Source organism: Sphaerodactylus townsendi, linkage group LG04, assembly GCF_021028975.2.
Source record: "Sphaerodactylus townsendi isolate TG3544 linkage group LG04, MPM_Stown_v2.3, whole genome shotgun sequence".
Lineage (NCBI taxonomy): Eukaryota > Metazoa > Chordata > Lepidosauria > Squamata > Sphaerodactylidae > Sphaerodactylus > Sphaerodactylus townsendi.
This window is the reverse complement of record NC_059428.1, coordinates 58,813,712-58,841,399: the sequence shown is the minus strand read 5'-3', so window position 1 is coordinate 58,841,399 and position 27,688 is coordinate 58,813,712. Positions and strand designations below refer to the sequence as shown.

Here is a 27,688-nt window from a genome sequence, read left to right as displayed (position 1 = left end):
GGTCCAGCCCATAGCTGGGACATGCTCGTCTGGCTTTCCTTGTGTGCAGGCACTGCCACTGCCAAGTGTTCATCCTCTTGATCAAAGAGTAAGCTGACCTCGCTACCCTCTCCTTCTTGTTCCTCTGCAGCCTTCATGCCGGCTCCAGAAACAGCAGATCAGTCCATGGGCACAAGCCAAGAGTGATGGAAAAACACTTGTATGAGGTGAGACAAGGCAGCAGGTGAGACCAAGGCAGGTGAGACCAAGGCATGAGGTGAGACCAAGGCAACACTTGTATGAGGTGAGACCAAGGCAGACCAAGGCAGCATCAAAGGCACAAGCCAAGAGTGATGGGAAAAACCCTTGTATGAGGTGAGACCAAGGCAGCAGAAAGATAAGGAGAGGGTAGGACACAAACAGAAAGGAACAGAAAAAGAATAAGGTTGTAAGAGGACAGGCAATACATAACTGCTCTTCCTATGGCAGGAAAAAGACTGAGGGATTTATGGGTAACTCTCTCAAGATACAGGAAGCAGAAAGATCTAGTTTCTGTTTCACAGGTCAATGCTGAAAATTACCCAGAAAGATGTCTTCCCAACTCAGAGAAGAAGTATTGAATTATCAGGAATTGGGACTCTGACAAAATACAAAAAAAGAAATGCAGTTTCTTAAAAGATTCTTGTGAAGAAATTATTGTATTTTGGAACTCTGCAATCATAGCAATCATTTAATAAAATACAAAACAGCAAACAACAGAAGTTCAATTCTGAAATGAATGTGCAAGTCTTATAAAGCAGAATATAGTATTTAAAAGGATTCTAACAATCAAAGGTCCAAAATATAAACTGATGTTTACATAGCCTTCAGAAAAGTGTCAGTGAAGTAGATTTGTATCTTAACCTCTGGGAGGAATTCAGGGCAGACCATTAAAAAAGGGTCCTATTCTTAGTGATTTCTAGACTGATAGTTTTATCTCCAAAGACAGTATCATTAACAATGTCAAACATAACACACTGTACTTCAGGAAGGTTTTGATATGACCATTATTACAAAAAATATTGGCTTAAAATAAAATTTATTCATTATTACTGTTGTTGCATGTTTCTGTTCTAAAAAAATCAGATTTCTCGCATATGAACATAAAAATATACACACTGGAAACAATATAGTGTAAGTTTCCATTTTGTTGAATTTAGTCAGTTCTGCAAGTTGGTAGCATTACATTCATTTGCCACACAGTATTATCATTTTGTCTTCCAAACAATTCTTATTATTGGCATAAATGGCAATTGAGAAATTAAGAAAAATCTATGAATTTGTTTACCTGAATAACTGCACTGAACCAACATGTATTGCCAACATTTTTTAATCCCACTGGGCAATTATCTTGACGTTTTCTATCATAAGGGTTCGGCGAGTCACTCCACACTTCTGGATGCGTTCTTTTTAGGCTTGCTTTGTTTTCTGCTATGCTGGCTTCTAAAACTCTTAGAAAATACAAGTAGTAGTGGAAAGAAGGAACAATGTGTTATAGTAGCATCACACACAAACAAAGCAGTTAAAAAAGGCATTGTCTTGCATAGAATGTTGACTAGGTTAGGGGTCTGCAATTCCACAGCCACATGTAGGCCAGTACATCACCTATTTAAAAAAATCTTTACATTCAGGCATATTGAAAGGGTAGTGCAGGGCACCCTTTTGATGCCCCCACACTAGGTTTTATACCATCTCTGGCACTGCCCTGTATTACATCTCTAATTTTGGCATTGATGGTCCCCTCCTGGCCTTAGGATCAGACGTCATTGATAGATTAAAATGGGTTTTATGATAATGCTGCTATTGTGTTTTAAGGGATTTTAATGTTTAATGTTTATAATTTGTATTTTATTTTGCACTGTCCATTACTGTACACTGCCCAGAGCCTTTCGGGGGTTGGGCAGTCTACAAAATCCATTAATTAATTAATTAATATGTGACAGCAATGCAGAAACAGATTTTATGGGTCTACAGGGTTTTTTGAAATGCTTTACAAAAGGTAAAGTAACAGGTGTAATCTTTAATCTGCCATTAATCCAAGTGTCATAGTTTTATGACAGCATACTAAAAACACTGCATAAGGTGGACCTCTTTATACCTCTTATTTATAGTGAGATCTCTAGTATACCACTTCCTTAAAAAGTACTCACAAAAGCTAATGTTTTGGCTGCAGAAACTCTATGGGTTATTAAACGGTGTGTTAATTACAAGTAATCTTAAACTGTATAATGTATTGCTGAATTTCAGGCACCCAACTGGTACATTTTATCATGTCTCCACATAAAACTGCTAATTCTCTGTTCTGTCCCCAAAATAATCTGCTTTTATTTAAAACCTATAAAAATCTGGGCAGGATGCTATCAGCACGATCAGTTAACCTATTTAAGTTAGTTAACCTATTTAAGGATGCTAAGAAGGTTCTCTGCATGCTACACCTGATCGTGTCCTGTATTCAGTGCTTTAGGAACTGTTGAAAGTTGCTGCATTGATGTGACATTAAATTACCCAATGTAAGTTCATATGCATGGAATTATAATAATATTTTTCTGTTGTGTTATGCTGTACAATCTAGTTTTGCTTTCCATTGTCACAGCGCAGAGAACTATTACTATACCTAGTGGTCAGCATTCTACTGAGGAAGAGCTTATGAAAATGTCTCATTATCATGAATGGCATTTTAGAATGCCTAATTCTTGATATTTTTGCATTCCTAAAGAAGGTGTACAGTTATTGTGACCACTAAGTCCTTCATGCATGCTGACAGTCAAGGACTGTATCTTTAAATTCAATGTGTTTCAGTACACAGTAAAAACATAAAGAATTCCTAGATCTTATTGTTCCTATGTAAGTATATTGTTAGTAGTTGTACTTTTTGTAACATTTTGTATTTATATATGTTCATAGCTGTTTTAGACAGTAGTGCAATTAATTTCACTTTCCTATTCACTTAGTAAATTAGTTAGTAAGCATCAAAGTTTGTGTATTTGTGTTCTTAAGCAGCAGGACATACAATGTTTTTTGTTTATTGTTAATTGCTATTCAGTATGTCTAAATCCAGTGGTGGGATTCAGCCGGTTTAGCCCAGTTTGGGAGAACTGGTTGTTAAAAGCCCCCTCGCTCCCCCTCCCCTGGGAGATGGGGCAACAGGGGTTTTTGCTCCACCATCCCCCAGCGCTGCCTGGCTCAGCTCTCCTCCTTGTCCCGGGAGTCCAGGGCAGGGAGGAGAGCTGAGCCAACCCGGAGCCCTTTGCTCTACCCCCCCCCCCAGCGCTGCCCACTTACCTTAGCCGGCAGAGGAGGGTGGCGGCAGTCTCGGGCAGCCTGGTGGGGCCAGGCTGAGGAGCGACCAGGGAGCCAACCACAGGGTCGCCCCTCAGCCCGGCCATGCCAGGCTGCTCCGGTTGAAAGGCTGGGACGAGGGGATGGGGACTAGCGGCTGCAGCACAGCACATGCCCAAGCAAGTCCCATCCCCCTATCCTTCCTTCAGGCTGCCTCCTGCCCTCCCCAGGCCCTGAAGGAAGGCCAGGGGGATGGGGCTTGCTTGGGTGGGCTGCCCATCCCCTCAGCCCTTCAGCCAGAGCAGCCTGGTGCGGCCGCTGAAGGGTAGCCCACAGCAGACTCCCCTGCCACCCCTCAGCCCGGCCCTCCCAGGATGCTCAAGACCGCCACCACCCTCCTCTGCTGGCAAAGGTAAGTAGGCAAGAAGGTGGCGTGCAGCGGGGGTGGGGGCGAACCAGTTACCGTATTTTTAGAATCCCACCACTGCCTAAGCCCCATAGTATAAACTAGTTAGACAGACCCCATTCATATGAACATTTTTTTTACTTTTCCTTCCTCTCCCCACAATAGACACCTTGTCAGGTAGGTGGGGCTGAGAGTTTCAAAGAACTATGACTAGCCCAAGGTCACCCAGCAGGAATGTAGGAATGCAGAAAAACATCTGGTTCAGCAGATAATCCTCTGCCACTCAAGTGCAGGAGTGGGGAATCAAACCCAGTTTTCCAAATTAGAATCCACCTGCTCTTAACCACTACATCACGCTGGCTCCCTATAACACATAGACCTGACCCCACCCATTACTTTCAATTTGCTATTCTAATATACACTCTGCAACTCTATGAAAACACTTCCCTCAAATCAAAAAAAGAAGAAAAAAATAACACGTGGGTGGGATCACCAGGATAAACAAACTTTATTCTTCTGCAGAATCAAGTTTTGATTAAAGCGGCATTTAAAAATGATTATTTAATGTTCACAAGCATTCAAAAGGTGGGGAAGCAGAACTAGATGGGCACTAGGTGAGCATTCCACTACAAATACGGTCCAGGAAGAAGCAGTGGATTAATTCACAATTGAGCTTAAATCTTTTGGTGGAAAACAGCATATACAGTTATATATTTCTATAGTTTGGAGAAACATTTTGTATTACTGGAAAAATAAGATCTCAGTGTTTTTAACAGTGGTGTACTGCACAGATTCAGATACCCATTTCTCTGTCATGTCTATGATAGATGCTTCCAAATAACCACATACAAAATAAGACTTAAAAAAAAAGACAGGAATGATTTTGGGTGTTGTAACAACCTGGAAGTGAAAAAAAGAACAGCATCCAAGAGATCATCTTACTGGGGTGCAATGCTTCCAAGCTATCCAGTTTTCTAGGAAGCATTTTAGGCAACATTAGTAATGTTCCAGAAAAGTATGCCAGTGTTTACTGGTGATTCACACATGGGTATGCGCACAACACCCGGAAGTGCTACACCAGTGGACACTGGTACATCTTTCCCATATATTTTCATCCAGGAATGGAATTCTGAGGTACTTCTAGGATTCGAAAGAGAAACTGCCATTAGACTTCTGGTATTTTAGGTCTACTTCCAGTGGTGGGATTCAGCAGGTTCGCACCACTTCGGCAGAACCGGCTGTTAAAATGGTGCTTGTAAACAAACAGCTGTTAAATTATTTAAATCCCACCACCAGAACCAGTTGTTAAATTATTTTAACTCCACCACTGTCTAATTCTCTGAAAAAATAGCTACTTTTAGTACAGATAAGTGCATGAATAAAGGACTAAAGATGTAGAAACTGATTTTCAATATACAGGACACAATGAACTAAAACAACACTTTAAAAAACAGTGAAACCAGATAAGTGAAATGTATGTCTCCTCAGCAAAACGAATATATCTCTATTTGTCTTTTGAAAAAATATCACACATAATTGATTACCTGCTAATGGCTTGCTCTTCATCTGTTATTCCTGTCTCCCTAAATGCCCTGTTTGATTCCTCCAAACTAAGGGCAATTGCCCTCTGAAGATCATCTTTGTCATCTCCTGTGAGATCAATTACATCTGGAAAAAAAAAGCTATTTTTCTTAAAATTAAAAATAAAATAGAGTGAAAAGTAATTTTATTGCAGGTAGCAGAAAACCAAGTTATACAAAGATAAAAATGTCATTTAAAAATAACCTGTATGAATGGATCTCAATGGGTGATCCTACTGGCATACATAAACATTTGGAAAATTGCTTTTAAACATTATTCCTAAAATAACTTACATTAACAGAAAGTAGGGGCAAAGGGGAAGTGGAGAACTTCAAGTAACACAAGCATAACATCAGGAAAGTTTTTTTTCCTTTTGAACAGCTAGTTCAGTAGCCCACCACTGCTTATATTTTAGCTTTTTCTGCACATGATGAAGCTATAACTGAAACCTAGTGAATATTATTTCAGTGAAAACAGGCTTAGGCTGGTGCAAAATATTATGTTCTAAAGCATGCTTAGTAATTATTTCTGGCCTTAAAAATCTGTAAAACTTCCTTATATCACTTAATAAAGCCAGTACCTTTTCAAATATCAACAACAGAAACTTTACAGTGTTGAAACATAATTTTATATTTCGTAGCCTGCATCCATTATAGAAACTGTGAAATATGTTTTATAGACATTACACAACATTTATGGAAACACATTAAAAGAAAAAGTCCTTGGCTGCATAAAAATGTCACACACCCATGACAAACAGCTTGGTCAATTACAACAGACCTCTCACAAATGATAAGGAATTAAGTGCAGGGGAAGTGGTTAAGAAAGAGCCAGTGAAGCAGTAACAGTGATACCCATACTCAAAAGAAAAGAACTTTGAGAGTCCAAGCATAAAATATAACTTCACTATTGCACCAGAAATTAGAACCAGAAATCCAACAGAATTAGGCATGGATTTCTGTTACTACTGTCTGTATATTTACTTATATAGAAATTATGTTTTGTACAGTTTCTGGTCAAGCCACCACACAATCAGAATCTGATGACTATTTTTTACAGACTGCCAGAGCAATAACAGAAAGACTGCAGTTTTTCCTGATAAGGAAATTCTAACTACTTAGTTCATACAAATTAACCTTTACCTTCAATAAATAGGAATAAACACCTCCATCAGAAGCACTGTTATAGTCCCAATTTAGTGGTAAAATACATATCAATAACAGGCCAATGGTAGAACTCAGATGGGAAGAAAGTCCAGAATAGAGTCATGAAACATTGCAAATATTTCAATTTCAATGACCTTTGATGACAAAAATTCACAATCTATGGCCAACATGCCAATTCCTTGCCAAATACATCCTTAAACAAAAAAAGTACCCCTAGTGTCTACTCACATTTTTATGGAGAAAAGCAGTACCCATAATGCAGTGGGCACTCAATGTAGCTTCTTGAAAATTAACTAAATTTTTTCCATTAAACCCAGTATTTTTTAAATGAAAAATATTAAACAAACTCAGAAGTGGAGTGGAATAGCAAGTCACTCTGGATCTCAGTTAGGAATAAAAGTGGAGGACAAGTGAAGTAAAATAAATAGAAACGTCTGGCTCACTAATAATTCTCCTGAAAACATTAGTTTGGTGGGATGCTTTAGTTTAAGGTGACCAGATGGTCACCTTTGTGATCCAGGACGGGGAGGCGGCCGCATGCGCGCAGCAGCAGAAGCGCACGGGCTTCTGGGGCTCACCGTTTGCCGCCCTGTGACAGAGCGGCAAATGGCAAGCCCCAGAAGGCCATGCGCTCCTGCGGCCGGGCGCACCAAGGCAGTGCAGCAGCCTCCCCAAAATCGGGACAATTTGTAGAACCCACGGGACGCGGGACAAATTGTCCAAAGGCGTGACGGTCGGCTGGTCAGCCTACTTTAGTTATACAGAGAAAAAGACACTTACTTGTATCTGCTTGGCTGCCTACACTGATGTATCTGTCATTGGCAGGAAGTGCTGTTTGATAGTATGTTGTCTCTTCCTGCTGAGGAATCTTAGCATTCTTTGCAGTAAGAAAAGCCACTGCTAATTCCAGGTTTCCATTGCTGTCCTTTAAATGTGAGAAAACAAAGTTGTCAACCATTCATTATCAATGATCAGGCAATCTGAATGACTTCGAACATCAAAATCAGGAAAATTTAGTTCTTTAAATTACAAATTATGCTATGAACTTTCTTCAATTAAACATTAAATACATACAGTCACATCTCAGGACACAGAGTTGCCAGAGCTAAAATTCAGTTCCACTAAATACAGTGGAGAAGTTTTAGCACAGAGCTTAACTTGGCATCTGAAATTAATAAAATGAAAAGTGCTTAATTTCAACTAATATATGCATGGCTCTTAGGTAATTTTTGAAATATACAAAGTAGTAATTAGTGATAAAGAATTCATATTTACTGAACGCCTTAACATTTTTATGTAAGGCATATTAATTTTTATTTTTACTCTAATTATTAATTCCATAGCAAGACTACCTTCTCAGATTATACTGCATTTTGCCATCTCTGCAATTAATGATTTGGTAAGTCCCATTTAAACATTTTTAAGAGACGCAGCACAGTGCAAGTAAAAACCAACTGGACAACCTGTTAATTAAAGTGGTAAGAGAAAACCTTTCTGTTCCTTCTCACCTTTAAGTGGTGGCAAGGCTTCAAAGGTCTAAAGGCTATTTTCAAGCATTGGTTCCACTTTGAATAATTAGTCATGTGGACATAACGTTCACTATTCAAGTAAACTGAATGGGTCATAATTTTATAAGTGCACAAATACTCTGAAATAAACGCAGCACATGACACAGGGAGATATAAACTTCATTACACAAGTTCTTGTATACCTAATGCAACCAAGGGATAAATAGTCTGAGTTTACATCTACTGCTAAATTAAAAACAGCCCAAAAAAGCTTACTTTGAACACCAGCAATATGGCATATTCTTTTATTTTTCCTCATTACACATGCATTCCAGTGAGTTAGCACAAGGGTTCTTCATTCAAAGAAAGACATTTTAATGACAGATTTCATTATGGGTATTGTTTACATAAGTTGTGTATGTATATATGTGTGTGTATGCTCATCTCAATTGAAGGACTGTTAACACAGAGAAATAACAAAGATAAAACAGCATTAGCAGCAGGTTTAATACTTAAATTTAATGGAGAACACTTTCTCAGGGCATGTGTCTCATGGAATGTGTGAAAATTACTAGATAAGTGATACTTATAATTTATAATACTTTCCACATCAAAATCAAAATTTTAGGAAGGGCAAGTTCAAATCATATTACATCAGAAGTGATACACAATGGAAAGGCCAGTAATTTATGAAAAAAGGTTAATTGTAGTTTTTCAAGTTGCTGTATTGGACCCTTAAAGCAAATCTGGGAGCCATACAGAATATGCAATAATATCAAAACCTTATAAGCTTTTAGAAGTGATGGAATATACTGAGCACCTTTAATAGAGAAAAATTTCCTTAAAGCCAGTTGTATTAAATCCACTTTCTGTTTAAAGTATTTGATATGTTTAAACCATTGCATATTTGATTGGAAAACTATTCCTAAGTATCTAAATTCATTTACTTGTTGGAATTTATGTACCCTAATTATCCAAATTTTGTTTGGTTTTTTAGATTTGGAAAATTGCACGCTGTAATACACTTCCAACAACCTAGATGAAGGGCCATTATTCACAAACTCCTTCAAATCAAAGATTCTGTGATTGTCAAATGAATGTACTCGATTCATCTGTGCATGTGTTTTTTGACTGTCCTAAATATGAAGCAGAAAGGAACAAGTTTCTGATTACATGAATAGTTAAATGTGACCCTTTCCCTGATAGTGTGAAATTAAGGTTGCTTCTTAATGGTCTAAATCAAAACTGTGTAGGAGATGAGGCAAAATTTTGTTTTGCAGTTTGCTGTCGTTTTTTAAAAATTGGTGTATGGCCTACTATAGGCTGTTACACGCAAACTATGAACTTCATAAGCTATGTATAAATCCTATATTTAACCATTTACAGTCTACCTCATGATCTTTAGAGGGCTTATATGAAATTTTTTCAACATCTATATAATAGCAAAAAAAAAAATCTAATCTTAAGAATGGGCAAATATAAACCCAGTAATCTTTCCAAGGCACCATACCTTTAAGGCCTGCTGCAGCACTTGAGTATCATTGATGCCAGTGATCTCTCTCAGCTGATTCAAAAGTGTCTGCTGGTGCTGAAGAATTTAAAAAGATGGTTAGAATTGCAGTTTCAAACATTTAGCTTGTGGTGGGTGTGCCATCAAGTCAAAGTCAACTTATAGTAGGGAACAGAAAAACAGAGGTTTCCCTACCTCTGCATAGCAACTTTCAGTGGTCTCTCTTGGACCTCCTTGGTGGTCTCCCATACAAGTACTAGCCAGGGTTGAACCACTAGTTTCCAAGTTCTAAGAAGACCGGGCTAGACAGGGGCCATCTGATTGGTTTAAACTATTTTTATACAAAGTATTTAGTTTAGCAGACACTAAGTTAAAAAAACAGTAGACTACACTGCATCTCAATGAAAAAAGTGCAAAAAATAAAACCCTAGGCTATTCCGTCTAACATCTCTTTGTATTCTTCATGAGTCTCCTCTATTTCAACATGGCTCGCTAAGCTAAATTATGAGCCTTCAAGCCAGGAAAAAATATGCTTACTAGCCACATAAAAATACCACTACACAATGAATTGTAATAGAATAGACTACATTAAAATGTTAACTTAGCATTAGAAAATAAAAATTAGTATTCTGTCTCTCTGTCAGCCAGCAGTAGAAAAATAATTTTAAAAATAATTGGTACAATGGAACTGCATCACTCCCAGGGGGAGTGAAAGAAGGAGGAAGAATTTAGATTTATACCCTGCTTTTCTCAACGATAAGGAGTCTCAATGCAGCTTACAATTGCCTTCCCTTCACCTTCCCACAACAGATATCTTTTGAGGTAGGTCGGGCTAAAAGAACTGTGACTAGCCCAAGGCAGTGGCAGAACTATAAGGGGGCGGGGGTATGCCGTGCACCAGGGGTGTGCCGGTGGGGGCAGAAAATCACCTCTGACCTCGCCCCCTTCCCCCCTTGCCAGGCCTGGCACCATTCCACCAGCCAGGCCTGTTTTCAGCTAGCAGAAAGCTGTTTTCAGCCAGCAGAAAAAGGTAAGTGGGGAATGGGGGAGGGAGTGCAGGGGATGCCCAGGCACCATTTTCTCCCCCTACGCTCTGGTCCATGGTCACCCAGGAAACATCATGTGGAAGAGTGGGGAATCAAACCCAGTTCTCCACATTCAAGTCCACTGCTCTTAATCACTACACCATGCGGGCCCTCTATTTTCCAGCAATTCCTAGAGCAACAGGTTTTCAATCCAAATGATAAATCCTATTTTCTTTTTCAGAAGGAAGATTCTAATCAGCAAATTTTAGTTTAGTAAATATTAATCATCATGGTGTATTGGTTAAGGTGTCAGACTAGGACCCAGTTTCAAATCTCTGCTCATGTCACGGAGGCTCGCTGGGTGACCTTTAGCCAGTCACACACATTTAGCCCTGGATAACATTTGGATGGGAGACAACCAAGAATACCAGGGTCATGATGTAGAGGCAGGCAATGGCAAACCAACTCTCAAAGTCTCTTGCCTTGACAATCCCACAGCTGTAACTTGATGGCAAACACGGCAAAAAAATATATCATTTGAACACGTACATTGTCAAGAAACAGCCAGGTAAATATTGTCATGAGGGTATTCAATGGAGTTTGATTTCAAGTTCACTCTGCACTTCACTTTCTGCTGCCAACAAAACCCTGATTATGACTATGGTCTGTCTAATGCAGACATTTATCCCCTCAGAACTGGACAAACACCAAACTTTCCCACATAGACTGCCAAAAGAGCCTCAACAGATGTTAACCATTTCCATTTAGAAACAGCATGAACCTAATTCAGACAAGAGAGAGAACACACTAACAGTTTCAGGGCTAGAAAGAAGGAGCATAAAGATAACAGGAAAGCAACTGAGACATTTTTCTCTCGAACAATGAAATTGAAAATATCAGAATGAAACACTAGAATAACTTAGTGCTCAAAGTACTTTCAACAATGTTCTCAGTCATTTTCATACTGAAGAAAAATAAATTTATATGTAATCTTCTAAAGAATAGAAAACAGTAAAAGGTAAATATTTAACACTTTACTCTCTTCAGTTTTGTAAAATATTAGAATAACCAACGCTGCATAATTGTAAAACTGTAGCAATGTCACTTAAAGTAAAAGCAAGGTAGAATTTAGGTTGCATTTGTAGATTTTGAATGAAAACTAGTTTTAGCCCCTGTCAGCAGCAGCATTAGATACAGAGGCAGATGCCTCTGATCATTAGTAAACTGATCATTTTCAAAATGCTTATAACAATATCGTATTCATAATTGGAAAAATCTACTAAGGGAAATTGGCCTTGATTTGCATGTACCTTAATCTCTTACATTTTCACAGAAAATACCACAGAACTGTTGATAGAAAATAAAATTTAATCAGCTAGCAGTAAAATTCTCATTAGTTCAATAGACTTAGAACAGTAACTCTTTAGGATTGCTCTATATGCCTTTTCTTTGGAGAACACTTGCCATATAATATGACATTCAAATAAGAAATTCATAGATACCTGTTTCATGAAACATGATATGATGTTTCCCACATTTTGAAGAGAACTTAAAAGCAAAAAATCATCAAGAACACACATGTCAGCAGAGATTGTGATTTTCTTCTTCAACTGTTTTGACTTTCTGTTAGCTTCTACCTCTAACAACTATAGAAGAGTCGCCTTAATTCATGCTTTTACTCTTTTATAATTCTAGCAGGTCTTGGGCCTCTTGTTTCCTCTAGTTTCCCAGTTTCAAGGAAATACATTTCCAGATGTAACTTACTTTCCCCTTCCAACCAAATTTCAAGAAAATGGCAGAAAGCAGTCATATTTTGCACACAGTAAAATTATATCAAGGCTCAGAAATTTGATCCTCAATTCTCATGTGTGTAATTATTTTTATTATGTATTATCTCATATCTTACCTAGTTCGTTCTTCTTCTCACTGTAGAAGAAATATGTGAACTTATTCTTACCTCAGTCCGCTCAACTACAACCTGTACTACACAGAGGAAGAGAAGGCAGTTTCATGGCCTAGCCTTTACTGTTCCTTCACTGTGTAGCAGTCGTGCTCAAAGAATGCCAAGCAAAATGGTTGACATTGTCATTGGCTGGCACAACACCAAAGAAACAGAATGGCCAGAAAACAGAACTACTAATGAAATGGCAAGGAGGTACAAAAGGCAGCATTCCAAATCCCAGGGGGGGGAAAGGGAAATGACAAAAATACTCTTTTTTTACTGTCAAGTCAAAACTTCCTTGTGGTAACACTGTAGGATTTTTAAGGTAAGAGACATTCAGATGTGGTCTGCCTGCTTCTGCATCATGACCCTGGCATTCCTTGGTGGTCTCCCTTTCAAATACTGACCATGGCTGACCCTGCTTAGCTTTTGAGATCTCACGAGGTCAGGCTAGCCTGACATATCCAGGTCATAATCTCTGGAAATTTTGAAGCCGCAGCAAATTTTGAAGCCACAGGACAAAAATGTTTTTCCCCTGAAAAATTGAAATTTTTGGAAAAATTGATATATAAGAAGAACTAGATTTTGACATAATAAAAAAGTCACAGCATGAAGAAATGAAGCTCAACTTTTATTGCCCAAATATGAGAATTACTTATTAGTGTACCCCTAATCATTCTGAATGAACTGTGACTAGCCCAGGGTCACCCAACAGGAATGTAGGAGTATGGAAAGAAATCTGGTCCACCAGATTCATGCCACTCATGAGGATGAATGGGGAAACAACCCTGGTTCTCCAGATCGGAGCTCACCTGCTCTTAACCACTACACCACACTGGCTTTATCCTCACAACAACCCTGTGAGGTTGGTTAAGCTGAGTAACTGGCCCAAGGTCACCCAGTAAGGTTCTATGGCAGCATGGAAGATTCAAATATGGGTCTTACAAATCCAAAATTCTGAACACGTTGCAACACTGCTCTCGGTATACTGAAATCCTCTCAGCTTGTTTTGCTAACAGTCTTTTGAGAAAGAACTAGAGAATCATTCTATCGAATTAAGTTAGTGTGACATCTGTTTGTAAGAGAAGCATTGTTTTAGTTTACAAGGGATAAAAGGTTTCAATAACCTCAATAATCTAATCACAATGAATGCACTTATCAGTGAGTCTATACAGTACTTTCCATCAACAGTAGCTATCCTACGTGCTGGATGAAAAACCAGTAAGTTTCACATGGGCGAAATCATTCCAAAAAGCAACTTTAATTACAACAGTACAAATAGTTATGCACCCTCAAGGATTAAACTGCATCTGAAGCATAATCAATGTACAGAAGCCACCCAGATATTTTCATTTGCCAGTGAGAAACATCATGGGGTTTCTGTGTCTGTATGTGTTCATAGTAGAAAACCTGAAAGTTCTTTGGATCAAGCATTCAGTATCTTCCTAAAACAAGCCCCATGCCAGTCCAAACTATACTCTGAGACTTTAGAAGTTCACCACTGGATACTATGAACACTGGATACTATGCGCTCAGTACAACAGCACACTGTATTGGAATGCAAAGTTACTGGATTGTTTCCAGGAATGTATAAATGGAAGCAAATCAGTGTATCAGTTCTTTATAAAGTTAAACAATTTGTGCTATTGATTCTAATATTATTTTAATTTTGAGATTATAGAAAGATGAGTCATAGAACAATTACTACAACAACAACTTTACTTCTATATTTTAAAAAACTTTCATTTAAATTTCATCTTTTTTGTGAGATGAAATCAAAGTTAGGTCTGGGGACCTATGGGTTACTATGAAATCCACTTTTTTCACACGATTATTCATTTGTTCACCATCATTACATATTTTATACAATTCAGAAAAAATGAGAAGATATGTGTTTTCTCTTTCAAAACTTTTAAAATTATTTTAGAAAGTCCCTTTTTGAATTCAAAGATGTTACAACAAGCTACGTCCTTCTTCAAAGCTACAAAGCGAATCACCATGCTGAGATTGGAACTCCAGTCAGATATAACAAACCTCAGCTGATATGTATTAAAAACTGAAACACTGAAACTGTTAGAACAGTTGGTACATTATGTAATAAGATTTTAAAATATTTCAATATGTCAAAATATTTGGCTTATTTCAAACATTATTCCAGAAAACACTATCTATTCAGTGCTTACTTCAGATGTACAATACAAAAGTCAGCAGTGACTATAATTAAAGACACCAAGAAATGCATAATACAGTTTTTAGCCACTGTGGGGAAACAGAACTTGCAAGCCTCCACTTCTGCCCATACGTGAGTAAGAGAGATACACAGCTATCCTGAATCTCCTGCTCTGTGAGGCTTCTCTCTCTCTAATCCTTTGACACTTCTTGCATAATTAGAAATTAGGATCGGTTATTCATCCTTGAAACTGAAAGCATTTAGACACTGCCTGGTTCCTGTAGTCTGGCCCCCGTCCCTCCAGCCATTCCAACATCTGCTCAAAATGGAAAGTGGGAATTATTTTGAAAAGTTTTCAGTAAGAAAACTTTCTCTTCTTTGTGTCCAGGAGTCTTATCAATTGCCCTTCTGTCCGCCCCTGCAGGCTTTTCATCTCTTCCTGCAAACAGTCTGAGTCTGAGGAGTGGGAAGAAGGAGAATTGAAAGAAACAACCCCTCTAAAGCCAAGAAAGTGGTAGAAAGTGCCATCAAGCAGCAGTCAACTTACGGTGATCCCGCTAGGTTTTCAAGGGAAGAGAGCAACAGAGGTGGTTGGCCATTGCTTGTCTTTGGGTAGCAACCCTTTGTGATCTTCCTTAGACGTCCTTGGTGGTCTCTCATCCAAATACTAACTTGGGCTAACCTTGTTTAGCTTCCAAGATCTGATGCATCTGGCCTAGCCTTGGACTTGGCTACTGTCCTCCTGGCTAGAGCCACTGGCATTTCTATGGCATTGAATGCTAAAGTGCAAAAGGCATTTCTGCAAAAGGCATTTTTGCAGAGCCAATTATCAATAATCTCAAAATAAATTATTAAATGCAAAGAATTTTACAACACCATTGATAAAAACAGGTATTTCCAGGTATGAGAAAAATTAAGTAGGTACTATTAAGTGCCTCTTAATGTAAGAAACTTGAATATTGTTACTTCTCCTGCAAACATAGGACATGGAAGACCACAATAGAGCATCTCTTCTTACATCCAGTATTTATTTTCACTCACAATTCTGAAACAAGTAACTCACACACCATTCAAATATGATTATTTCTTAATCACAACACAGTTCATTCACACACATATAGGTCTTTCTAAATCTGGTATAAAAATCACTAAATCTGGTATAAAAATCACTAAATCCAAAGCTATGAGATGCTTGTAAAAATCAGAAAGAGCTCTCTAGTTTTCACAAGATCAGGGAAATAGATATTTATTTGGAAAAAAACCTTGGCAAGGGAGCCAAATGGCTCTTTGAGTGAAAAAGGTTCTCGACCCCTGTGCTAGTCGAAGCCCTTCTGAGGGCTGCCTTCCTTGCCACCATCCACCACTGAATAAACCTGTCAGGCACTGTTGGTAGCAGTACATGCTGGAGACGTAGGAAAGAGCAGAACCTGCTGTAGTAACTAGCCTGGAAAGCAAACAGCCTATAGAGCAAGTGGGAGAAAGAACAGGAACCCCCTCCCCTGCAAGTCTCACATTCTGCATGTATGACTGGACAGTGACTTATATGTTCACTTATGTAATCCTCCAAATAGAAGAATGGTTAAATCTGAACATACATGTGTGCTGTCTGCATTATTTTTTACATGAAGTATATATGGGAGCCAATGCACCTGCTCTTCCAGATGATAATATTAATATCTAAGATAATTTTAATATCTAAGATAATATTAACATGTAAGATAATATTAATATGTAAGATAATTATTGTTCTCTTATGTTTCAAGAGATCTCTTATGCTTCAAGAGATCTGAATACAAGTGAGATTTAAATTATTAATTACCCCATTAAACATATTCCAACTAATATTTTAATTTAATTTTTGAGTACAGATTTTCAATTTCTCTTATATTTCTGAATTATGCTTAATCCACAAACCTAAAGGGTTTTGGCTGAGGAAGACAGTTCCAGGGTGCTATCACAAAATGTATAACAATTAAAGTTTACCATATAATGCACATGAGAAAAATTAACTGAGTATAATACTTCCCTTAAATGGACAAAGGTATAGACGTGGAACTAGAATAGTTTGTTAGACATGTAATCTCCATCAGCTTTGGATACCAACTTCTTTTGTATGATAATTTTTGTATGCGTGCTGTATTTTATCTATATTGAGCCCCAAATGTAGAATTGACTATCAAATTCTGAACAGTTTCTATATTACAGACTTGTAGATCAGAAGCTATTTTTGTTTTAGAAAGGAGAGGCCTAGACTATTAAATTGCAGTTGTCTTGGTAACAACTTCATCATCTAATTGACTGTTCTTTAATGTAAACTGCAGCCAGCAAGTACATTTTATGTAATAAGATGCAATGGCATCCACTGTTAGCAATACATATCTGACAACATTCTTTTACAGGCTTACACTATGGGAAAGAATTAGTCAAGCCGGAAGGGCCTGGTTCCTGAGTACTACATATTTATAGTCTCATATTAAGTAGAGACTCTTAAAAACACGAAAAGCTAGAACAAGTGGCAATAATAGGAAATTGTAGGGTTCTGCTTTTGCACCACTACTGATAGTAACTCCTTGCCACACAGACCCAAAGGAGTTACTATATTAACGTGTTCCATCTTCCTTTCTCCATTTCCACAGGTGATTTATCCTGATAATTTAAGAAGTGTTTTACAAGGCTCACATCAATAAAACAATCACTTCCTTGCTTTCACACAGATATTTGTATGTCACATTTCACATAATAGAAGCTACTTTTATTTCATAGTATAATATTCAAGAAATATACCTTACTATCTCAATCCAATCATACTTTGTCAAAGAATTAAGATGTGGATATGAAGACTTCAGATGGCAATATTGATAGATGAAGAGAAACAAAACATTGTTACCAATAAGTCTACCTTACTGAACAGCAACAAAGTTTTCAAACAAATGGTTATTCTGCAGAAATACCAAACAATATGACTTTTAGACTAATTTGTTAGTAAGAGCTTGTATAGCATAAAAGTTTGAAAAATCCCTGTGTAAGTTTAAGAAAGTATTTTAAAAATCCAGACTGTTCTGGATTTAAAAGCTTCTGACTTCTTGGGACTCCAAATGGGCAGCAATGCCTCTTCAAATGAAATATTTATCACCTGCCCTTAACACACACACATATAGGATACTACCACCCAGTGGTGGGATCCAAAAATTTTAATAACAGGTTCTGATGGTGAGATTCAAACAGTGGCGCCGCCGCACGCACGCACCTCCAGTCCCTATTGGGCAGGGAGGTTGCTTTAGTATTCAGAAAAAATTAGTAACCACTTCTAGAGAAGTGGTGAGAACTGGTTAGATCCCACCTCTGCTACCACCTTTATCTTCTTCTCGGCAGGAGTTCAAAGCTAATAGAAAAAAATGGTGTGGATTCAACCAAAGAAAGAACCACTTAAAAGCTGGAGGAAAGCTTCAAACTGTGTGAGCAAAGTGGTAGGACAGATCTACCACATAATACCAACTAAAGTGTAAGAAGTAAAGTGTCTACAGATGTTTCTAGGCGGATGCGCGAACATCTTATAGGACGTTTATGAAGGCCTATGAGATGGCAACGAAGGAGGCGAAGAGGGCTTTCTTCTCCTCCTCTCTTGCGTCTGCTAGCTCCCGCCCGGCGCAATTATTTCGTATAATTCGGTCTTTGACCTCCTTATCGGGGGGGTCTACAAATCATCGATTGGCTATTAGCTGTGAGGCATTCATGAGCTTTTTTGCAGATAAAGTCACGTTGCTTCGCCGGGACCTTCCCGCCACGTTATCTACAATTAGTGAACTGGAGGCTCCCTTGCCGTCTTCGGGCCCAAGTTTGGCCCAGTTCTCCCTGCTCTCCGAAGCCGCTGTTGACAGGGCCTTGGCTGCTGTTAGACCTACTACCTGTCCTCTGGATCCGTGCCCCTCCTGGCTTATAAAAGCTTGCTGGGCGGAGCTACGACCCCATCTGTTGAACATCATCAATGGCTCCCTTGAGCAAGGGGTCTTTCCGAATGGGTTGAAGGAGGCAGTGGTCCGCCCACTCTTGAAAAGACCATTGTTAGATCCAGGTGATCTGGCCAATTACCGCCCCGTCTCGAATCTTTCGTTTCTGGGGAAGGTAATTGAGAGAGTGGTGTTGGAGCAGCTTCAGGGTTTCCTGGATGACGCATTGGCTTTCGACCCCTTCCAGTCCGGCTTCCGTGCTGGGCATGGGACGGAGACCGCTCTTGTCGCCATCACAGACACGCTCCGTATGCAACTCGACCGGGGCGGATCGGCGCTGCTGGTTTTGTTAGATCTTACCGCAGCGTTTGATATGGTCGATCACGACCTTTTGACCCACCGCCTGGCCGCTTCCGGGGTACGGGGCACTGTCCTTCAGTGGATTGCCTCGTTTCTCCGGGACCGGAGTCAGCAAGTGTGGTGCGGGGATGAAGCCTCCCGGAGGTGCCCGCTTCAGTGCGGAGTACCGCAGGGAGCGCTGCTATCCCCGCTATTATTTAACATCTATATGCGACCACTTGCTCAGTTGGTGCGGAGCTTTGGGCTGATCTGTCATCAATATGCTGATGACACTCAGCTCATTCTGTTGATGGAGGGGGGAGCGGTTGCCGCCCCTGCGGCTCTCCAGCATTGTTTGGAGGCGGTAGCTGGTTGGTTGCAGCAGAGCAGGTTGCAACTGAATCCATCGAAGACGGAGATCCTCTGGCTAGACCGCAGGGGTGAGGTTAGGGATTTCCAGCCGCCGGTGTGGGAGGGGGTCTCATTGGCGCCGACCCCCTCTGTTCGCAGTCTGGGGGTCCACCTGGATTCGTCTCTCTCAATGGAGACCCAGGTGGCCCATACAACCCGGACTGCATTTTTCCATCTTCGCCAGGCCCGGCGGTTGGCTCCCTTCCTCTCCCAGGCGGATCTGGCCACTGTGATCCATGCAACGGTCACCTCCAGGCTGGACTATTGTAACTCGCTGTACGCCGGCCTTCCCTTGCGTTTGATTCGGAAGTTAAAACTGGTCCAACATGCGGCAGCACGCCTGCTCACAGGAGGCGCCTTCAGAGAACACATCCAGCCTGTGTTGCGACAGCTGCATTGGCTCCCGGTTGAATTCCGAATCATCTTCAAGGTGTGGGTTTTGACCTTTAAGGCTTTGCGCGGCCTGGGACCCTCGTACCTTCGGGACCGCATCACCCCATATGTCCCAACTCGGCCTCTGCGCTCTGCAGAGGCCAACTTACTGGTGGCCCCTGGCCCCTCTATGATGCGGCTGGCCTCCACGCGGGCCAGGACCTTTACGGCACTGGCCCCGGCCTGGTGGAACACCCTTCCTCCAGCTGTCCGGGCCCTGCGGGACCTGGGTGAGTTCCGCAGGGCCTGTAAGACTGTGTTGTTCCACCGGGCCTTTGGAGTGTCCAGCTGCTGATATGGTGCCCCCTTACTGCCCTGCCCCTAGGGCAGTTACATCAGGGTCCCCTCATATTGAGGGGTCCTGCCATCCCCCCTCATGGGGGTAGGTTTTAAATTGGGGTCGGACGCCTTTTATTATGTATTATGGTTTTTTGCTGTTTTATGAGTTTTAAGCTATTTTATGGATTACTATTAATGTTTGTTACCGCTGTTTTAAAGATTTTAGTGACTTGTTTTACCATGTTTTATGCTGTACACCGCCCAGAGCCCCTAGAGGATGGGGCGGTATAAAAGTTTAATAAATAAATAAAATAAAAAATAAATAAAAATACTGTTAAAACTGTTTAAGAAAAGATGGGCCAATGGAGAAGTACAGTAAAGGGATGGGATAGGCAGAAGGCTGTCAAAGAACTCCTCATTTCACACTAGTCAAAACCATTCAGCATCTATTTGCAGTAGACAGATATACAAGTATGACTCAAATCAGAGACAGGATGTAAAGATTCCATACCATTCCCACATGATCACATCTGACTCATCAGCAATCTGTGCTTGTGGTGAGTTAAAATATAGGCTGCCCTTTAAAAATGTTAAGTATATGTTATTACAATGATTAGTTCAACTTAATATATGAAAAGTAGTGGATAGTCAGGCTAGCCTAATCTTGCCAAATCTCAGAAACTAAGCAGGGACCTCTCTGGTAAATATTTAGACAATCAACCTCCAAGGAACACAAGGGTCATGATGTGGAGGCAGGCAATGGCAAACCACCTCCAAATGTCTCTTGCCTTGAAAACCCTATGGGATCACCATAGTCAGCAGTTACTTGATGACATGCACACAAAAAAGTGAGGCTTATTTTTTTAATTACGTCATTTATAGTCCACATTTCTCACTTGGACTCAAGACAGATTACGTAGATTAACCCAATATAATAACCAGTACAGAACATTCCATAAAATACACAACAGGATTCAGGTTGTAGATCCAATCAAAGATTTAAAAACAGAACTTCAGCAAAGCATAAGTATCAACATGACATTGAATGATGCATAGAAATTCACATTAGGATCCTGGTTTCAACAAGCTAATCACAGTAGTACAGACTACTTTTCCTAACAATATTTCCAAGTGACTTTTTCACTCATTTAGTACAGTGCAACTCTACTGCCTGCACAGAAAAGCCCTCTTGAATAATTCAGTCCTGCATAGTTTGTGAAAAGCCAGGACAGTGGGAGCTTTCCTGACCTTTTCGTTGAGCCCACTCTGCAAGGTGGCAGCCACAACAGGTAAGGCATGTGTAGATGCAGTTGCTCATTTGCCCATTTGAACATGCAGATGTCCTGGTTCAAATGAGTGAAACTGTCATGGTGGTACATAGGGAAGAAGCAGTCTTGCAGATATGAGGGTCCAACACCATGATGGACTTTTATGTGATGGCCAATGCTTTAAACTGAGCCCAAAAACTGTGGGGGCACTGCAGAATGGGAGTAATATGCGTGCTCCCTCTAGCTCCCAGTAATAGCTGAGCAGTAGCATTCTGCGCTTTAAAAACATTAAGTATTTTCCTACAATGATTGGTTCCACTTCCTAAATAAAAAGCAGTGGGACCTACAATAGTCCAGGACCCATGAATAATCATGAGGCTATCAATACTTGTCAGGCTTCACTCAAACATCACAGCAAGTTTCAATTCAAACCAAATCAGGCACAAACACAGTTGGTTGCTATATGTACATGTGCCCCTCACCCCACCCCCAAGTCCTCCAGTAGTTTGAATGTAGTTCTTAGTGTCATCAAAAACTATTTTCATGCCATTCAAATGCAGGAAGTTTCCAACTGGAATGTTCCCTCCTAGTAGGAATTCTGAACTTCAGCTAAATCCAACTTTTTAAAAAAACCTGGTTTGTGTGGAGTAGGCACATTCCAATTCACTTGACTTTTCATTCAGGTATCATGACAAACTTGTAGCTTGATCTATCAGTCAAGGAAGGTGGGAGGAATAAGTAACATGTGCAAGCATAACACCAAACTCCAACTGGACACAAACAGTTTAACTGCAACTTGTCATTACATCCAAATCCAAATCCAGTCTCAGTCTCACCTACTTTGAAAGGCCTAAAACTGCTGGATGCTCTAGAAAAATTATACACCAAACAGGCTCTGTATGCACATTTACAACCTAAAGGCAAAGACAACCCACAGTAGGGCAGGGAAAGTGTGGGATGTCAAACAGAAGATATTCCATTGTAGGGAAGCTGCAGTGAAACAGGATGCAGGCTGGGAAAAAAGAGGGTCAAAAGGGTACAATGGAATTCTCATTATCTTCAGGGACTTGTAAGAAAGGTGGAATAAATATGTGACATTGGGATACATGCACTTGCTTCCCCTAAGCAGAGTTACACCTTTCTAAATTCGTTGAAGTTAAAGAGAGCAACTTTGTTTAGGATGCTACTGTTGATCTTCTCCAACAGAGTCATCATACCCCAAACAAAACCGCTCATACAAACTATAAATATTAACTACATAGCAAAATGTTTTGTGAAGCACAAAAGGCCTTAATATAGGCTGTCCTATCCTAGTGGGCAGAATTCTGAGCGGGAATTTTTGTGACTCTACTTGCATGTGAAAACTTGAATCACCAGTCAAGCAGCTACGCACAGAAGTCTCTCTCTCACACACACCCCATATTCATCCTACAGTTGCCCTTTCTCAGAATGTATGTTTGCTGACTTCCTTCAAAGTCGCACTCCAATTACATTAAACACAACATAAAAGATGTAGCCCTGAAGAATATACAAACCATCCCTAACCAGTACAGAACGGGTCAGAAAGCTGACATCCTCAGAAGGGTGGCTGTCAGCACATGAAAATGAGGCAGGACAGTCGCCTATTTTATTTATGTAATATTGGGGAAAGGGGGGGGGGGAGTGGGAACCAGGCTACAAACGTATGGACTGGTGGAAAGCTCAAGCTCACGGGCACTTGGAAAAAGCAGGAGGAGGAGAGATGGAACAAAATGACCGGATTCAGATGCAGCCAAAAAGGGGAAGAGCGGGACTGAAGTCATTTATTGAAGGGGTACTACCGAAGAAGCGTCTGAATCTACGCCGCCCCCACACCCTATCTTAGCAAGAGCAACTACGTTTGTCTCTGCATCTACGCAAAGGGTACCGAGGCAGCAGAGGAGGGAGGCGACGCAGCCCCACAAGCGCCTTTCGCTTCCCAAAAGCCAGGCCCTCGCGTAGCCCGCCAGCCTGCCAGGGCGCTCCCTCCAGCGGCCTGAGCCGAGCAGGCTGCTCCTACCAGCCCTCCGGGTCCTCTCCGCCTCCCTACTGACCTTCTGCGAGTTCCCCTGCTGCAGCACGTTTTGCTCCACGGTCATGGCCCCTGCTCGGGTCGGCTTCCCTCCCTGCCGGCCTGAGGGGGCTGCAGGAGAAGACGGCCGCGGGCGAAGAGGGGCGGCTGGAAGACAGCGGACGCCGCGCGGGAGGAGTCTCAGGTTGCCGCCTCGCGGAGGCAACGCAGCCGTGACGCGACACCCCAGCAAACGACGGGCCCGGGAAAGGCGCAAGGCCGCTCGTCCGGCGTACGCGACGCCGCCTGCCTCCACCAAACCCGCCCAGCCCGAGAATGCGCGTCGCTCCTCCCCATCTGTCCGCCGTTTTCCTTCCTGCCCACTCAGTTGGAAATCGCGTAATGCAAAAGACGCCGTCCAAATAAGGGACTGTGGGGACACAGAAGTGCATTTGTGGGGGTCGTCGTGTCATATGGATATCTCTGCCTGCTCTCCTGGTGACGGCGGCCCTGCATATTTGCTAAGGAGTGGCGTGTTATTCAGAGGGAGAAGCTGGTATGGTAACTGGCGCTAGAACCCCGACGTCTGGGTCTGTCTGCTTTAGGAATAGTTACTATTGGATCGTGTTGTAGAAATGTTGTAGTCCCCTTATCAAAAATCGGTGAGCATAGTTTTAGTGTTCTCCGATTGGATTTCCATAGCACCCTGTAGGAAACTGCCCTTGAAAATAGTTCAGAAACTTCAGCTGATGCAAAATTCTGCACCCCAGCTGAAGGGTTCTAATCGGTCGTTTTAACACTATTGGTAACCGTCCAAGCACCTCCACTCTGCAGTCTGGGGGGAAACGATTTAAAGTAGGGAAGCATAATTTTTTTGTTTTATTTGAGCAAGGAGCAGAGAACTATAGTAGATAGATAAATATTATCAGTACTATATTGAATACTAAAGTGGGTGGCTCATGCCATTAATTAAAACAACAAAACCAGGCCACCCACACAGACAGTTGTTTCTATATCTCCCCCCACCCCCGAATTATGCTTGAGGTGGTTTACAATTAAAAAAACAGTTTTAAAAAGCTTTATAAAAAATATAGGGTTTTCTACATATTTGAAGGATTCTCCGGGTAAGTAGAAAAATAGGGCATTAAATTTAATTAAAGGACAAATAACAGTGCTGCAGAAGTCACAGAATGTTAAGTTAGTTTTTAAAAAGCAGGACGCGACTGTAAAATTAGCCTGCTTGAACCCTTCAAACCTTGTGTATCCTATTTTGGATTAGTGGGTCTTTTTAGCATGATTCTTCATTATAGGTCCAAATGCTTGTATTAACCTTTACAGTCCAAACCGGCATAGTTGTGATTGTCTCAGGAAGTGCCTCCTTCGATACGAATACTATGACTATTGAGATCTGCAAGCAAACATCTATTAAAATTATCCATCTGATGCCCCAAAAATCAAGATAGTTTCTGTCGTGGTTCTGGTATTGATTTAGAAGAAGAAGACGACGACGAAGAAGAAGAAGAGTTTGGATTTATATCCCCCCTTTCTCTCCTGTAGGAGACTCAAAGGGGCTTACAATCTCCTTGCCCTTCCCCTCTCACAACAAACACCCTGTGAGGTAGGTGGGGCTGAGAGAGCTCCGAGAAACTGTGACTAGCCCAAGGTCACCCAGCTGGCGTGTGTGGGAGTGTACAGGCTAATCTGAATTCCCCAGATAAGCCTCCACAGCTCAGGCAGCAGAGCGGAGAATCAAATCCGGTTCCTCCAGATTAGATACACGAGCTCTTAACCTCCTACGCCACTGCTGCTCCATTAGGAAACTTGTATGGCTTCATCGGTTTTACTGAAGCATTTTCGGAAGTATGATTTGTCATATACAATTACATCTCTTTCCATCTTCTGGTTTGTTAAGTTATGATTTCTTTCATTGATTTTAAGTTTTCTCTCTTTTTTGGGTTTGATAAAAGTATTTTGATAACTTTATTTTGAAATCTCTCCAATTTTTATATAGAAAAATGGCATATAAATACTTCAAGTAAAATGGTTATCCTTTGATACCCATGTAGACCAATCCTATGAACATTTGCTAAGAAATAATTAATTCTGTGTACATTTGTTGAAAAAACAGTTGTACTTACTCCTAGGTAAATGACATTTCTTTATCCCTTTACAGACATAAGGTATTGGTATACATGAAACAGTCTTTAAAACTGATAAAATTAGTATTCAGGGTCCCTCGGGGGGATCTTCTCTCAAATACTTTTTAACATCTATGTGCACCCCTGTTCTATTCCCCAAGTGAACTAATATCATGTGCCTTGCATTCAGCCAGAACAGAACCTACAGACAAATAACAGTTCAAAAAGTTTAATAGTGTTGAAAGTTTAGGACTCTGATTCCTCCCATGAAGTCTAACTAATAAAGAATACTTGCGATGCTGGAAACAACTGGAGATCATTTGAAGAGCTTGTAGGCACCAATTCTTCCTTAACTGCTTCTAAGAAAGTCTGCACTGCTTGCCTCTTCTTCTGAGTTCTCCCGGTGTCCTCTATCTGGACACTGTTTTTCCTGCAATTCTGTTGGAACTTGATTACTTGAAATACTATGAGTCTCTAACATCTTTATACATCTGGGATATTGCTGTCTCCAGCCTTCCGGACACCCGAGACTAAACAAAACTGTAACACAAAGAAACTACAAGCTAATAAAGAATGGTAGTGCTCTTGCCTCTAGAGGGCTTCGTAAAGGGACAGGGTCTAACTAAGGTTCACTCCCAAAGAATACTATACAAAATCAAGTAAACCCATTCTACCTAAGGGTATAACTGAAACCTAAACAAGTAAAATTGGGAGGATGTCTCTAGAGGCATGACACACACCCTTTTCCAGCTAGTCCAGAGGTTTGGACTGGATTGTCATCAATATGCAGGTGACACACAGCTGTATGTGCTGATGAACAGCTGGCCAGACACCATCCCAGATATATTGGCCAGATGTTTGGAGGCTTAATAGATCAGGTAGTTGATGCCCTACTTTCCTGCCCTGTCTAGCCACAATGATCCATGCTACGGTCACCCCCAGACAGGACTACTGCAACTCTCTATGCAGGGCTACCTTGAAGTTGCTCCAGTGGCTTCAGTTGATACAGAATGCAGCAGCAGCAAGGACCCCATGAGAGCACATATCCAGATAATCCTCTGCCAGTTCCACCAGCTTCAAATGGAATGCTGGATCAGATTGAAGGTTTTGGTACTGACAGAGGTGTAGCTTCCAGGCAAAAGCTTATGGACAAATGCCCCGGGGGGCAGAACATTGCCCCACACCACTCCTCCTTCCCCCCTTGTCCCAGACCTGCCAGGCCAGCAGGCCCAGTGAACACTGCAGCCGTCAGGCCCCGCCAGGCCAGTGGAGGCTACTGCCAGGCACCGCTACCCAACCTCACCCTGCCAGGCCAGGTGGAGGCTGCTGACGGGCACCCCTCAAACCTGCCCAGCCCAGTAGAGGTTGCTGCCAGTCACCCCTGCCCAGCCTTACCCCTCCAGGCCATGTGGAGGCCACAGTCAGGCACCCCTTGTTCTCGCGCGGCCCAGCAGGGGCCACTGCCAGGTGCCATGGAACTGCCGCCAACTAAGGTAAATGGGGCACAGGGGGACGTAAGGGATGCCCAGAGCAGGTGTTGCCCCGAGTGCCATTTTCCCCGGGCCACAGGATCCATGGGCAGAGCAAGCTCTCCCAGCCCCTCCCCAACAAGCCTCCCTGCCCATGGATCACAGGATCCATGAGCAAAGCAAGCTCTCCAGCCTTCATCCCCACCCCCAGCAAGCCTCCCTACCCATGGATCATAGGATCCATGGGCAAAGCAAGCTCTTTCAGCCTCCCCCCCCCCATTCTCAGCACACCTCTCTGCCCATGGATCACAGAATCCATGGGCAGAGCAAGCTTTCCCAGCCCCCCCCCCCCCAATCCCCAACAAGGCTTCCTGGCACAGACTTTAGGGAATTAGAAATTGCTTGTTCTATGTGTGCTACTAGATAGGATAGAATTAAGTTCCTGAAGGAGTGGTGTTTGCTCCGTTAAAAAAAAGACACTTGTTGCTAGAACAATCTCCTGAAACCTATGAATTGTGGCCATATTTTTAAAATCTTTTTTTAGCAGCATTTTTGATGCTCTGTGTGAATTGACTATTCTGCTTAGGGTTTATCACCTAGTCAATTTGAGAACTCCCTATCTCTCTCCCCCTCACCCTGATTTTGTACCAATTGTTGAAATCCCTTCTATATTGCTAGTCTTAAGGGCTTTTGTGTAAAAGTTAGAAGTTACTACCTCAGTCTCTGCATATATACTGCGCCTGATGCTGCTTCTGTCCTAGAGTGTCATAC

At 41.3% G+C, this 27,688-nt stretch overlaps 1 protein-coding gene across 3 annotated transcripts in view; it reads right to left on the bottom strand.

Annotated features, from left to right (window-relative positions):
- USP25 (ubiquitin specific peptidase 25) overlaps window positions 1-23,609 on the bottom strand; it is a 76,931-nt gene extending 53,322 nt beyond the window's left edge. Inside the window, exons 1-5 of one of the 3 annotated variants that reach the window (XM_048492967.1) lie at window positions 23,354-23,609; window positions 9,469-9,546; window positions 7,231-7,375; window positions 5,248-5,371; window positions 1,307-1,469 (exon numbers count right to left, since the gene is read on the bottom strand). In XM_048492967.1, the coding sequence (XP_048348924.1) occupies window positions 1,307-1,469; window positions 5,248-5,371; window positions 7,231-7,375; window positions 9,469-9,546; window positions 23,354-23,398 (555 nt within the window). In that variant the 5' untranslated portion in view covers window positions 23,399-23,609. The remainder of the gene's footprint in view (window positions 1-1,306; window positions 1,470-5,247; window positions 5,372-7,230; window positions 7,376-9,468; window positions 9,547-23,353) is intronic. The other 2 variants (XM_048492968.1, XM_048492970.1) reach the window with 2 other exon arrangements.
- Between the last annotated feature and the right edge of the window lie 4,079 nt (window positions 23,610-27,688).